Genomic DNA, 16,059 nt, shown 5'->3' with positions numbered 1-16,059 from the left:
TATATAAGCCACCTCCCTTTTTGCATGGTTTAGGCCTGGGTTCAAATACCATTGAAAATCTTTCAAATACTTTGAGCACTTAGTTTAGCCTGCCTGGAGTAGCAGGTGGGCGGGGTTTGCACTTAAAAAAAATAATCAACCCAGGTCTGGGTGTTAAACAAAATAATCAATTATGTGTTTCAGAATTCCAATTTGATATTGTGTGTAATTTTTGTCAAGTAGTTTGGAAAAAATAATTGTGTAATAGTGAACGACAGGCTGTGTATCCCGTCTTGATTTACCATGTCTATTCCCTTCAGCTGGAGTATATATGCAGAGGGTCTACCCCAAATAATGAAAGTTGCCAGCACTTCTGAACTCCCTGCTGAGGTCCGCTTCTCTTTCACCAAGGACTTGGAGTTCAAGTTCACAGCAGCCAAAGCGTAAGTTAGAGCACTGGTTCTCAACCTTCTTTTGCTTACTGTACTCCAATCACATTTAGCTCTTTATGGATAACACCTGAAGTACCCCCTTTGTGTGAATTTCACCTTTAGGCATATTTTCTTATGAATCTTCCCAAGTACAGGCCAAGAACCCCCAGGGGTACATGGACCCCAGGTTGAGAACCATGAGGCAACACCAGGAAATGTATTCGATCTGTCATAATCTATGTTGGCATGTCCCCAACATACCTGTGAAAAGATTTCCTTTTCAATGAGATATGATTCTCCTAGACCTGTTCAGGTAATTGCAAGATTCTGAGAAGAGGAGAATTTGGCCGCCAGGATTGTGAAGCGTGGAATATGGCAACGATGCCAAGAATGACACCTCAGGCTAGGTTTGCCTAAATGATTTATATTTTTAGCTCCTCAAATCATATCTAAAATTGTATAACTAACAAGCCATTAAGACATTTAGCAGAAATGTTATATAGGTTATATACACTGACCAAAAATATCAACACAACATGTAAAGTGTTGGTTCCATGTTTCATGAGCTGAAATAAAAGATTCCAGAAATGTTCCATATGCCCAAAAAAGCTTATTTCTCTCAGATTTTGTTCAGAAATGTGTTTACATCCCTCTTAGTGAGCATTTCTCTTTTTCCAAGATCATCCATCCACCTGATAGTTGTGACATATCAATAAGCTGATTAAACAGCATGATCATTACACAGGTGCACCTTGTGCTGAGGACAATAAAAGGCCACTCTAAAATGTGCAACACACAATGCCACAGATGTCTGAAGTTTTGAGGGAGCGTGCAATTGGCATGCTGACTGCAAGAATGTCCACCAGAGCTGTTGCCAGAGAATTTAATGTTAATTTCTCTACCATAAGCCGCCTCCAACGTCATTTTAGGTGGGGTTATGGTATGAGCAGGCATAAGCTACGAACAACAAACACAATTGCATTTTATAGATGCCAATTTGAATGCAGTGACGAGAGCCTGAGTCCCATTGTCGTGCCATTTATCCGCCGCTATCACCTCATTTTTCAGTATGATCATGCATAGCCCCATGTCGCAAGGATTTGTACACAATTCCAGGAAGCTGAAAATGTCCTAGTTCCTCCATGGCCTGCATACTCACCAGACATATCACCCATTGAACATATTTGGGATGCTCTGGATCGACATGTACGACAACGTGTTCCAGTTCCTGCAAATATCCAATAATAGGGAGACCAATACTTCTCTTTTGAACTATTAGTTTAATAAACACCTTTGAAACTGAGCTAATCCTAGTCTGTCCGTGTCTGATCTGTGTAAACGTTTTGACCCAACCCCCTGGTCTGCCACACCCGGTACCGATAACCCCGGTTTATAGCCTCGTTATTGTTATGTTATTGTGTTACTTATTTTTTTATTTCGTTTATTTGGTAAATATTTACTTAACTCTTCTTGAAATGCACTGTTGGTTAAGGGTTTGTAAGAATTTCACGGTAAGGTCTGCACTTGTTGTATTCGGCGCATGTGACAAATAAAGTTTGATATGTTATGTATATGGTATGTTTATTTTGTATATAAATATAATACATTAATATATTCCATATAGCAGACACTTTAAGCCAAAGCAATTTAAAGTGCGTGCATGCATTTTTCATATTGGTGGCCCCAGCAGTAATCAAACCCACTATCATTGTAACCATGGTCTACCAACTGGACACACAGGACTATAGAGCAGACATTTATCAAATCGCGATTGACACATATTCAATATGTGGCCTGTGCATGAATCAACCACCCAAGGGGGAGGATGAAGAGTAAGGGACCCAACACAGACACCTGGGGGACACTCTGGTGGTGTTAAAACCATTCTCTAACCAACTGCACCATCCAACGAAATCTTTTGCATGTTGAAGTTAATTTCCTTCTCTGACCCGGCAGATTGGTGCAGTTGAATCTAGCAGGACTGTCCACCAACAAGGAGCAATGGAAGAGCCTAGGTGAACTCAGTCACGTCTTCAATAGCCGCAAGACTGATGTTTATGGTAAGGCCTGGTCAGTGATGTCTGTCTTGAATAAGTCATGGATTCAAATGGTTTACTGGAACCATTAGCATCTCATTATTATTTGATACTTTTGTTATCTATTAGACTATGTTGAAAAGAACTGGAAGAAGGATGAGTTTTTCGGGTACCAGCTTCTGAACGGCCTCAACCCCATGATGATCCATCGCTGCTCCAAGCTTCCAGAGAACTTCCCCGTCACAGAAGACATGGTGAAGGCTTCCCTTTTTGGAAAAAGCCTTGAATCGGAATTTCAGGTCTGTCAAAAGTCTGTCTGCTGTCACTCATCGTTCTGTTATTGCTCTTTTGGTTTCTTCCTGAGTAAGTTGTGTGTATTCTTTGGTATGGTGTTGACGTCTTCCTAACTCATTCATGTCCTAACCTAAACAGAAAGGCAACATCTTCCTGGTTGACTACAAGCACCTGCATGGAGTGACTGCAAACGTGATCAACAGGAAACGGCACTTCTTGGCTGCTCCGCTCTGCTTGCTCTACATGACTCCAGAAGATAAGCTCATGCCCATCGCAATCCAGGTACATCTCACATGAGAGAAAAATGCAGAGTTCTGAACTCCACATTGAAGAAGCTCAACAGAACATTTGCCACTGGGGATGCTCTTGAACCATAAGGGGTCCCCTAAATGGACAGAAATATTGCCCAGAAATTACCTAACAGCATATACTGTTAGCCTAAAACTAAAGCGTTAAGAATTTGGTTAATGTTATATCATATGACCTTATGTACCATACAGACAACACTCAAAACAAAGTTTTCAGTAAACAATTAAACTTATGTCCAGTACCAGTAAAAAGTTTGGACACCTACTTATTCAAGGGTATTTTCTATATTTGTACTATTTTATACATTGTAGAATGACAGAGAAGACATCAAAACTATGAAATTACACATATGGAATCATATAGTAACCAAAAAAGTGTCAAAATACAAATGAAAATACTATATATTTTAGATTTTTCAAAGTAGCCACCCTTTGCCTTAATGACAGCTTTGCACACTCTTGGCATCCTCTCAACCAGCTTCATGAGGAATGCTTTTCCAACTGTCTTGAAGGAGTTCCCACATATGCTGAGCACTTGTTGGCTGCTTTTCCTTCACTCTGAGGTCCAACTCATCCCAAACCATCTCAATTGGTTGAGGTTGGGTGATTGTGGAGGCCAGGTCATTTGATGCAGCCCTCCATCACTCGCCGCCTTGGTCATATAGCCCTTACACAGCCTGGAGGTGTGTTTGGGCCATGTTTTGGGTCATAGTCCCAATAAGCACAAACCAGATGGGATGGCATATCACTGCAGAATGTTGTGGTAGCCATGCTGGTTAAGTGGGCCTTTTTGTCATCAATCCAATACAAAGCACGTTATGTTTGAGCTGGTGTTCAACAAATGCCTCTCTTTCTTTGGGTCCCTTTGGCCATAGAGAAGAACTGGGGCTGCATTTATAAACGGTGAGTATGTACAAAATGTACCCCAAAACATGTGTCCGCCCGTTTTCAAGCAAAAGTTGGAAGTTATAAAAAGTGAACTTGACTTGAGCATGTGCTATCTTTCCTTTACACCATGCATACACACAGTTTCTAGTGGGGATATGATGACTCACTTATAACAAACGAAACAGATAAAATATACAGTACCAGTCAAAACTTGACACACCTACTCATTCAAGGGGTTTTCTGTAATTTTACTATTTTCTACATTGTAGAGTAATAGTGAAGACATCAAAACTATGAAATTACACATATGGAATTATTTAATAACCAACAAATTAAAATATATTTTAGATTTTAGATTCTTCAAAGTAGCTAACCTTTGCCTTGATGACAGCTTTGCACACTCTTGGCATTCTCTCAACCAGCTACACCTGGAATGCTTTTCCATCAGTCTTGAAGGAGTTCCCATATGCTGAGCACATGTTAGCTGCTTTTCCTTTAGGTCATCTGATGCAGCACTCCATCACACTCCTTCTTGGTCAAATCGCCCTTACACAGCCTGGAGATGTGTTGGGTCATTGTCCTGTTGAAAAACAAATGATAGTCCCACTAAGCGCAAACCTGATGGGATGGCTGCAGAATGCTGTAGTAGCCATGCTGGTTAAGTGTGCCTAGAATTTTAAATAAATCACTGACAATGTCACCAGCAAAGCACCCCCACACCTCCTCCATGCTTCACAGTGGGAACCACACATGCGGAGATCATTCGTTCACCTACTCTGCGTCTCATAAAGACACGGCGGTTGGCACCAAAAATCTAAAATTGACTCCTCAAAGGACAGATTTCCTTTGTCTGAGGAGACAATGGCTACTTTGAAGAATCTGAAATATATTTTGATTTGTTTCACACTGTTTTGGTTACTACATTGTTGTGGAAATTCTTTCACAGGGACACTCGAAATCAATATTAAATGAATCATTATTAGTCAGCGAGCTGGAGAGGTTCCAACCAACTCAATGCATCATAGTACATATGTCAATCAGGACGTCTGCCTGGGCAGACCTAGCAGTTGTCTTACATGTATATACGGCAATACACAGACAAGTTATATTTGCATGATTTAGCATAATTAATTAATCATTACCATTTTGTTTAATTCATGTGACAGACCAATACTGGTTCATAACATGTGACAGACCAATGCCTCACGAGGCTTCTTTCTCTCTAAGCTGAGACCTTGAAACGGATATCTCTAGTTCGTTCTCAAAACACGGTCTGGGCAAATTGCAGCTGCTGAGAGTGAGGATTTGTACAGTCAGCCAATTGCATGAACACAGAAATTGGTTTATAGAACAGCACATGAATAGAACACAGAAATGAGTTATAAGAAAAGCACAAAAATTTAAATTCCCATTATAACATGATTCCATATGTGTTATTTTATAGTTTCGATGTCTTCACTACTATTCTTGTAACGATCGTCGTGCATGAAGGAAGAAGTGGACCAAGGCGCAGCTGGGAGCGAACACATGTTATTTATTTCAGACTGAAATAACACGGTCAAAACAGAGAATAAACGTATCGCTACTGCTCAAACAAAAAGAGACAACAACCCACAAACATCGTGGGGGGAAAGGAACTTAAATGTGATTCTCAATCAGACATAACTAGCGACAGCTGTCTGATTGGAAATCACCCCCGAGCCCAACATAGAAATAAACCACAAAGAAAGGCTATAACAAAACATAGAAAATAAACCATAGAAATACCACACCCTGACCAAAATAGCAGAGTTCCCCTGGTCAGGGCGTGACAGTACCCCCCCTCCAACGGTGCGTACTCCCGGCGCACCAACCTAAAGTCTATTAGGGGGGGGACCCGGGTGGGCGCCTCACCCTCGGTGGAGGCTCTGGCCCCGGGCGTGTTTCTCCCCCTGCCTCCACCCTAGCCCTACCCCTCTGGCCCGGACTGGACCACGGTGGAGCGGCATGCTCAGGCTCCGGAGCGGAGCCGCCGACCGGAACAGGACTGGTCACCGGTGGACCGGACACAGGCCGTGCCGGACTGTGGACACGCGCCGTGGGCCTGGTGCGGGGAACAGGGACGGGCCGGACAGGACCGGGGACACGCACCACCAACCTGGTGCGGGGAGCAGGGACGGGCCGGACTGGCCTGGGGACACGCACCACCAACCTGGTGCGGGGAGCAGGGACGGGCCGGACTGGACTGGGGACACGCACCACCGGCTTGGTGCGGGGAGCCGGGATGGGCCGGACAGGACTGTGGACACGCACCACTAACCTGGTGCGGGGAGCAGGGACGGGCCGGACTGGACTGGGGACACGCACCACTGGCTTGGTGCGGGGAGCAGGGACGGGCCGGACTGGACTGGGGACACGCACCACTGGCTTGGTGCGGGGAGCAGGGATGGGCCGGACAGGACTGTGGACACGCACCACCAACCTGGTGCGGGGAGCAGGGACGGGCCGGACAGGACTGGGGACACGCACCACTGGCTTGGTGCGGGGAGCAGGAATGGGCCGGACAGGACTGTGGACACGCACCACTAACTTGGTGCGGGGAGCAGGGATGGGCCGGACAGGACTGGGGACACGCACCACTGGCTTGGTGCGGGGAGCAGGGATGGGCCGGACTGGACTGTGGACACGCACCACATTCGCCCGGCAAGGGCGAGGTGCTGGCACAGGACGTGCTGGACCGTGACCGCACACCGGCGACACAGTGCGCATAAGCGGCGCCGGATATCCTGGACCGAGGAGGCGCACTGGAGGTCTGGAGTGCACAGCTGACATCACCCGTTCTGGCTCAACGCCCACCTTAGCCTGGCAAGTGTGGAGCGCTGGCACAGAACGCACTGGGCTGTGCAGCCGTACCGGAGACACAGTGCGCGTCCTCGGCGCAGGATACATCGGACCGAGAAGGGGCACCGGAGGCCAGGAGCGCTGAGCCGGCACAACACGTCCTCGCTGAACACTCCCCCTAGCCCGGCAAATGTGGGGCGCTGGCACAGAGCGCACTGGGCTGTGCAGGCGCACTGGCGATACCGTGCGCACCTCTGCCACCCAAGGCTCTTCCTCCACGCTGTCCCTACGCAGGTCCTACAGGACCTGCCACATCTCTGCCTCCTCCTTCGCCGTTATCCCCCACGAGAGCAGTGGTCTGGGCTCTTCCTCTGCCCTTCCGGACCACCCCATTAGCCCCCCCAAAAAATTTTCTTGAGGGTGTCTTCCGGGCCTCCTCGACCGCCGCCTGCGACTCCTTCCACCGGCTGGCATCACCTCCTCGACCTGGGAATCCTTCCGCCAGTGTCCTTTCCCCGACATGATCTCCTCCCAGGTCCAGAACTCCTTCCCCTCGCGAGCCCATCTCTCGCGCTCCTTATCCTCCCGCTGCTTGGTCCTGGTTCGGTGGGTTGTTCTGTAACGATCGTCGTGCATGAAGGAAGAAGTGGACCAAGGCGCAGCTGGGAGCGAACACATGTTATTTATTTCAGACTGAAATAACACGGTCAAAACAGAGAATAAACGTATCGCTACTGCTCAAACAAAAAGAGACAACAACCCACAAACATCGGGGGGGAAAGGAACTTAAATGTGATTCCCAATCAGACATAACTAGCGACAGCTGTCTGATTGGAAATCACCCCCGAGCCCAACATAGAAATAAACCACAAAGAAAGGCTATAACAAAACATAGAAAATAAACCATAGAAATACCACACCCTGACCAAAATAGCAGAGTTCCCCTGGTCAGGGCGTGACAATTCTACAATGTAGAAAATAGTAAAATAAATAAAACCCTTGAATGATTTAGATGCACTATTGTAAAGTGGTTGTTCCACTGGATATCTTAAGGTGAATGCACCAATTTGTAAGTCGCTCTGGATAAGAGCGTCTGCTAAATGACTTAAATGTAAATGTAAATGTAATGAGTAGGTGTGTTCAAACTTTTGACTGGTACTCTGTCTTTAAATTAATTATAGTAATAATATACACATTCTCAATTAATGAAACAAGTTATGATTTGTGTTTTGCGTTTCCTTTCACAGCTGAAGCAGGAGCCTGGAGAAGACAACCCCATCTTCCTTCCTACTGACTCTGAGTATGACTGGCTCCTGGCCAAGATCTTTGTGAGGAACTCCGACTTCGCCGAACACGAGCTGAACTTTCACCTGCTGAGGACTCACCTGCTGGCTGAGGTGTTTGCCGTGTCGACACTGCGCAACCTACCAATGGTGCATCCCATCTACAAGGTACATACCTGCTGCTGTGCATGCAGACACTGTTTGTTTTCAACTGTTATAACACTACAGTTGTGTGAGTTCTCATTTTCCTATTAACTCAATACTTTTAACATGATTAAGAGAACCTGAAGTATTTGGAAATAAATGTATTCATTGTATGTATTTTTTGTAATTGAAAGAAGCAGTAGGTTGTTTGTAGTACAGTACAATACATAGCATTTTTAGGTGTGAATTTCATGTACGATCGTTCCATCTTTCTCCACAGCTCCTGATCTCTCACTTCCGCTACACTCTGCAGATCAACACTCTGGCTAGACAGGCCCTCATATCAGAGAAGGGGGTGATCACAGAGGTACTGCCTATTCCATTCTTATAATGTTCTATAATACGCTAATACTTATGGAATGTCAAAATGCTAGCGGAAACTGATTGTATCAGTTAGTACAGGGGTCTCCTACAGGTCGATCGCGAGATACCAGTAGCTCGCAGACCACATGAGTAGCTCGCCAAACTATTCATCAACAAATCTCAGTATTAGACACCAACTAATCAATGCAACATTATCCCACCGCTGGGTCGCCACTATTGCCTTAAAAAGCGAAACCTAAAACAATATCTGCCAGTTAATTTCCAGCAATATTGCCTCCGTCTGTTTGTGTGATGCGTGCGTTTGTCTATCACTTCGTCTGTGTGTAGCCAGTTGATGTGATAACCGTATTGTGGGTTGACAAATACTTTCCCATAAACCTTCTTAATTAAATGTTAAATGCAAAGTAGGCTTACGTGGTAGAATTGTAGGACCACTTTAGGTATCCCACAAAATATGTACAAATTATTTGATAAAATATTGAATTTGGCCTTTACTATAGCCCATAGAAACGCATTGACAAATCATAATGAATAAAAGTTTTAACTGTCTGTCCTATATCTAGGATATTTAAGAAAGCTCAGAAAATATACAGTACCAGTCAAAAACCATCAAGCGCTTATCATGTTTTAGGGAAGACCCAGATGCAGACAGTGAAGAAGTAACAAAAGTTTATTACTAGAACAGGGGCAGGCAGAGCTCAGTAATCCAGGGTGGTGTGACAAGGTACAGTGGGGACACGGAGCCTGTAGAGGTTAAAAACTGTATGGATGAAACAACACTAGGTAAATCTCAAATAAGGCCTTCTGAAGACTATACGATTATACAATCTTAACATTGGGGAACCTCTCACATTTGACGAATCAGTCAAGCCAAATCGTAATGAGCTGGTTATCGTTATGAGATGAACACCTAGCAACACATACCTCAGTAGAGTGATTCTATCATCGGGCTAAACTCTTTCAGGTTTACATTATTGTGACACATTTATGTGAACCTCTCAGCCATAAACATGTAATTAATAGCCTGTTTTTTTTGCTTGAACCACGGAGCAGCCCAGAAATCTGTCATTCACATGTTCTGTAATCGATAACCCGTTTGATGTTGAAAACACTGATCGCCGTTAGAAAACACTGAATTAGCTGACGCATAAAAAAACTCCTGACAGGCCTAAAGGAAATACAGTGGGGGGAAAAAGTATTTGATCCCCTGCTGATTTTGTACGTTTGCCCACTGACAAAGAAAGGATCAGTCTATAATTTTAATGGTAGGTTTATTTGAACAGTGAGAGACAGAATAACAACAAAAATATCCAGAAAAACGCATGTCAGAAATGTTATAAACTGATTTGCATTTTAATGAGGGAAATACCTCTGTGTTTGCCCATCCCACCATGCTCGCTTTCTGCTCAGCGGCCCCTGAAGTGTCATCTGCCCTGCCTCTGCTCGCTGTTCCGCCCTACCTTCTTCCTCCTGCTAGACGATATTATGTGTTTGCCGTGTCCTGTGGGAGGAAGGACCACCGTGGTCATCCTGTGCTCTTCACTGGTCGCATAATCTGCAACGATTTCAATAACTACGGCTGCAGCACTTCGTAATGCAAGCTCGTACACATTCTGTAGTGGGACTCTAAAATCCTGCCCTCAATCCCACTCCTTCTACTGATAAATGACTGTTAGCCAACCTCACCACCCCCATCAACTTCACCGCCATGGCTGTGGACTTGGATTTTCACCCTGACCCCTCCTTTGTCCGATATTTATTTGCTTGACGGCCTGAAATATTGTTCTGGTCTCCTCACTTCTGCTACAACCTCTGTTCTGCTCTTGATGAGCCAGTCTTCTCCCTCCTGGTCAAGGAGGTGAAGCAGGGATTTCTGATTGGCCCCTTTTCCTCCCCGCTATTCTCCACCTACCGCATCAGTCCCCTCAGAATTGCCACCCAAAAGTATTCAGGCAAGAAGCGTATCATCAATCTTTCTGCTTACGGGGATTTCTACAGTGGTTGTTGGTTTGCTGCCGCATGGCCTGCCAAACCTTTCCTGCAGCCCCATCTGCCCCTTTCGAGTTGTACCTAATTGTCGTAGCTGCTTCTCTCTGGAGGAACAAATGGTCAAAGGGCCATACTCATCCATTCTGACAACCTTCCATGGTACACCTCATTAACAAGAGCTGTTCTGACTACCTCCCTATCATGAGTTTCTTAAGACGTCTAACCTGGCCATCCGTCACCCATTAGTTCCTTCTCAGAGCTGCACATGTACCCGGTCAATGTAACTCATTCGCTGATTCTCTGTCCCATCTCCAATTTCAGAGATTCAGGTGCTTGGCCCCATATGGAGAACCCCTACCAACCCCAATCCCTCCTTACGCCATGACGACTTTCCCGTGAACCTTCTCCTAATCTCCCAGCCACTCCATCCTATCTGCCGTTGCACCAAGGACACTGTCCTCTTACTGGACAGCCTGGAGATGTTTCCATACCATCTATTACCACAGAACCACAGTCTACCTGTTCTGGCTGCCGTCTACCATCGAACCTGCTTCCTGCAGCTAAATCTAAAAATGTCTCTCCGTCCGATCCACTATTCATCACAGATTCTGGTTCCATTCCCATCTGAGACAAATACTATCCCTGTCCGGCTATCCTGCTGACTAATTCTCCGGACAATCCTTACACATTGGAGCCTTTACCATGGCATCTAAGACAACTCCTTGAACGCTGGTCCTCTCAAGCCTATCGTTCCTACATCTCTTCTTACATCAACATCAGGACAGCCCACAACATTCTCATCTCTCAAAACCTGCATTAACTCTGGCACAGTTCTCCAGTCTATGCCTCATTTCACGGACACCATCCAACTCACTGACCATATCGTACCCAACCAGCCAAAAGTGGAATGGCTCCCCAGCTGAGCCTGGTTCCTCACGGTTTCCTTACTTGAAGGGAATTACCACCGTTGCTCCTTGGGTCTGTTGTCTCACTCATGGGCATCTTGTAGTACCTCCGCTATATCGCCAACCATTCAGCCCCTGCAGCTCACATCCCCTCCAGGGTCCGACTCACTTCACGTTCTCTTATCAGGCTTCTGTGGTGAAGGCAATTCCTATCTACCATGGCCTGACTGATGTCTACCTGAGATTCCAAGCCAAACCTTACAGTCAACTTCTCCGGATCCTTCATCTGCATCCCTTAGCTTCCTCCAGTCCATTATAATTTCCCTCCTTAATCATTCATTTCCTCAAATATTCTAAACTCATTTTCATGTCTGGTCTTTAAACTTGTGAAATGGAAGTTTTACGGTAGTTTATAGTATCTTAATGGCTGACACTAGATTAGTACTACTCACACTGTAGATAATGCAGAATTTTTCGAACATGTCAAAAAATTACCGGGATGCTGTGGAGCCCGGGAGCCTGTAAAAATCTAAATTCCAGGATAGTGGGCTGCGATGTAATGTTTGCTTCGGGTTTACTTTATCTGCAATTTTAGAAATGCTCATCGTGAGTCCCCAGACACACTACAATTTTTGCTCTGTCTGCCCTAAACTAGACCTCCAAAACAAGGTTAACTATCCTTTTAACCCATCTTGAAGAATGCCGGTGTAGGAGGTCCAGGGATGGTGGAGTTCCTGCAGAAAGCGATGGCCTCATTGACCTACAGCTCCCTCTGTTTGCCAGAGGACATCACTGGACGCGGTCTGGAGTCAATCCCCAACTTCTTCTACAGGGATGATGGACTCAGGCTGTGGGACATCGTCCACAGGTAATGCTTGTACAGGCCTATAGATTTCCATGGTGCAAAAAAGCCCAGATCTGCACAAAGAAATTCTGTAAACATCATAAAGCAGAATGATTTGATTTGTGCGTTTATAAATTCATGCAACTGCATTTTGCATTGATCCGTTTACTAAACTCTAGACTTGTGGACACCTAAAAAGTAACGTACTGCTCTGTTATGGACATGTTTGTTTTTAAAATACCTCTTAGCAGCCCACACTCCTGCTGAATAGTCCAGAACAGGACACACGCATGTCTGATGCAGTTTGGAATACGTAACATAACCAATATCTTTGAGTTTTTGTTGTTCCTATAACTCCAAGAGCTCTACTTGCTGAGTCGGCTAGGGCTGATGTTCCGTATAGAAAGTTAATATGTTCATCAATAAAAATACCAAAATATTTAGAATTGCTAGTAAACTCAATGTCTTCACCAAAACAAAACTGGAAAAACACTTATCTTAGTACCTGGTTTTCTAAAATGCATTTGTGCTCTTTTGCCATGTTGTCATAGTGTTTTGGCTAATGCCTGATATTTTGTATAGGTTTGTTAAGAAAATGATTGCTCACTACTACACCTGTGACTCAGACGTCCAGAAGGACTCTGAACTGCAGAACTGGATCAAGGAAATCTTTTTCCATGGGTTCCTGGCCAAAACCAGCACAGGTTACGTTTTTCTCATTTAAATGACACAATCTGAGTCACAACTGGCAACAGCTCTCTTGTCAAAACTACTGTACTATATAGGGAAAAGGGTGCAATTTGACAGACCAGACTTCAATTATTTCTCATAATAAACGTGTCCATTCCCTTATGCTTATCAATCTCAAACTATATTCTGGATCATTTGTCAATTCGGTGTCGGATCATTGTGGCATACTGTCTCCTCTGTGCAGGAATCCCTCAGTCTTTCAGTTCAGTGACAGAGCTGATCAAGTTTCTCACCATGGTGATCTTCACAGTGACTGTCCAACATGCTGCAGTCAACAATGGACAGGTAATAAACTTTGAAACATGTGAAAGACCTGTGTGCAGTATCCTCCGCTGTTATTCAAAATGTGATTTTAGTTCGTTTCTGTTGAATTATATTGGAAAAGCAGTGGTTTGATCTATTTCACCATTGTCATTCCAGTTTGATTTTGGGGGCTGGATGCCCAACTTCCCCATCGCTCTGCAACAACCACCTCCCACCACTAAGGGGCAGTGTACTGAGAGCACAATGCTGAAGACTTTCCCTGACATCAATACCACGGTCCATGGCATGGCAGCGGTGTACCTTCTGAGCTCGCAGTCCACTGACTTTGTGAGTATACGAGAAACTGTATTTAAAAATCTATATATGACGTTAAAGCATTTCATGACAATCTCAAATCGAATCGTTTGCTTAGTAGTCATAATTAGTATATCAGTGGTTCATGAATTTCACATTTCGTCAACTCTTATCTACTTAGATCGCTCTTGGAAATGGCTATCAGGATCACTTCAGTGAGAAGACCCCTCTGGAACTGATTCACGAAACTCAAGATGTGCTGAAGAAATACAACTTTGAAATCCAAGGCAGGAATGTCTCTTTGCCCTTGCCATACACCTACCTGAATCCCAACAATGTGGAGAACAGTGTGGCCCTGTAAAATGAATCGGGGTCATATTTATTAGGCACCAAAGGGGGAAAAAAACGTTTAAAAAAATGTTTTCTGTTGAAACCTGTTTTAAAACATTTATCTTATGGTGTGCCCTAATCATTAGACCCAGGCAGTTTAGTCTATTGCGGTTCAGTCCACGTTTTATTTTTAATAGCCACATGCAGCCAAGATGAGAAGTTAAATGTTTCTACTTCTGTGTTGTGAATGCCACTAGCTGATCCTTTTTATCTAAGTCTTTAGTTGGGTTCTTCACCCTTGTATAACTGAAAGTTTGTGCCTCGGGCCCCTTCCTGTTATTGGCAAAACCTAACCTTGCATGCAAAACAGGAATCTACTGTATTTGCTTCACCTAGACTCATTATGTGGCCTTCCATTTTTCAGCTAACCAGCAGGAGGTGTGGTGTATGGTTCCCATAGAGACAGGTGACTTTAAGGATAACTTCTTTCAGATACCTGCCTCCCTCTAAAAGGGGAGTGTTGCGAGTAAACTACCAAATGGCCAACACTTAGACATCACTTCCCATAGTGCCTTGCTGCTGAGAGGAAACTGCATGTGACGTTCCTGATTTATTAGCAGTGTAGCTTGAACCCACTCAATTGGAAAAAACTGTCCATTCAGCCAAGATAGAGATTATAACTTTAACTCTATTTGCTGGCTGATCAAGAGCTTTTTGATTTCATGCAATAAAGTCTTAGTTAATCATCATCCTTGTCTCTTTCAGTGTTCATTGTCCATGTGGCCCAAGCAGTTTTGTTCAACTGGTTGACCCTTACATACCGGCGCCTTAAACTGAGTAGCGCGCAAGGACATAACTGATATTATAGACTGTATGTTTGTTCCATGTGTAATTCTGTGTTTGTGTTGCACTGCTTTGTTTTATCTTGGCCAGGTCACAGTTGTAAATGAGAACTTGTTCTCAACTAGCCTACCTGGTGAAATAAAAAAAAGAAAAGGTGCAGATGGTGAAACGTGTATATATCCACAAGACTATAGTGGTTAATACAGTAGTCAGTTATTATTCTTCATGTTACACTATGATTCAGCTATTGAAATAACTTGGAATGTGATTGATTATCCTCCCATGAACAGGGTCATGGCTTTGGATATTGAATAGGGCACCATTTTTCAACTAACCTTTACTAGGTGATACTTAATTCTCAACTTGGAAGGCACTAGTGTCTTCTACACTTCCATGGTCAAGACCGATGGGTGTCCACCCCACAGATGGTCCACCCTAAAGTGCTGCATGTCATGAGCCTGACTCAGAAATCAAGAGTTGCTTTGAATGACACCCACCTGTCTCGATCAATGACCTCGAAAAGATGGCGGCAAATACACTGAACAAAAATGTAAATGCGACATGTGAAGTGATGGTCCCATGTTTCATGAGCTGAAGTAAAAGATCCCAGAAATGTTCAATTTTAACTAAAAGCTTTCTCTCAAATTTTGTGCACAAATTTGTTTATATCCCTGTTAGTGATTTCTCCTTTACCAAGATAATCCATCCACCTGACAGGTGTGGCATATTAAGAAGCCTATTAAACAGCATGACTATTACACAGGTGCACCTTGTGCTGGGGACAATAAAAGACCATTCTAAAATGTGCAGTTTTGTCACACAACACAATGCCACAGATGTCTCAAGTTTTGAGGGAGCGTGCAATCAGCACACTGACTGCAGGAATGTCCACCAGAGCTGTTGCCAGAGAATTTAATGTTCATTTCTTTACCATAAGCTGCCTCCAATGTCGTTTTAGAGAATTTGGCAGTACGTCCAACTGGCCTCAGAACCGCAGACCACGTATAACCCCACCAGTCAAGGACCTCCACATCTTGCATCTTCACTTGCGGGATTGTCTGAGACCAGCCGATGAAACTGAGGAGTATTTCTGTCTGTAATGAAGCCCTACACCTATTTGAACTCTGAGACTGTAGAGAACAATGTAGCCATCTAAAACGACTCAGGAGATACACTGCAAAAATATTCAGTCTTATCTATTTTGATGCATTTTCTGCGTAACGCAAAGCCTTACCTTGAAAGCAATCTATGCAGATAGAGCACAGACCTGAAC

At 44.3% G+C, this 16,059-nt stretch overlaps 1 protein-coding gene across 1 annotated transcript in view; it reads left to right on the top strand.

The window, feature by feature from the left end:
* LOC115191717 (hydroperoxide isomerase ALOXE3-like) overlaps positions 1-14,692 on the top strand; it is a 29,443-nt gene extending 14,751 nt beyond the window's left edge. Inside the window, exons 5-15 of the mRNA XM_029749575.1 lie at positions 300-422; positions 2,367-2,470; positions 2,576-2,745; positions 2,879-3,022; positions 8,004-8,207; positions 8,464-8,550; positions 12,160-12,329; positions 12,888-13,009; positions 13,240-13,340; positions 13,476-13,646; positions 13,795-14,692. Coding sequence (XP_029605435.1) covers positions 300-422; positions 2,367-2,470; positions 2,576-2,745; positions 2,879-3,022; positions 8,004-8,207; positions 8,464-8,550; positions 12,160-12,329; positions 12,888-13,009; positions 13,240-13,340; positions 13,476-13,646; positions 13,795-13,974 — 1,576 coding nt within the window. The 3' untranslated portion in view covers positions 13,975-14,692. The remainder of the gene's footprint in view (positions 1-299; positions 423-2,366; positions 2,471-2,575; positions 2,746-2,878; positions 3,023-8,003; positions 8,208-8,463; positions 8,551-12,159; positions 12,330-12,887; positions 13,010-13,239; positions 13,341-13,475; positions 13,647-13,794) is intronic.
* Positions 14,693-16,059: the final 1,367 nt, after the last annotated feature.

Source organism: Salmo trutta, chromosome 4, assembly GCF_901001165.1.
Source record: "Salmo trutta chromosome 4, fSalTru1.1, whole genome shotgun sequence".
In the NCBI taxonomy this organism is placed as follows: Eukaryota; Metazoa; Chordata; class Actinopteri; order Salmoniformes; family Salmonidae; genus Salmo; species Salmo trutta.
This window is presented reverse-complemented; position numbering and strand designations above follow the sequence as displayed.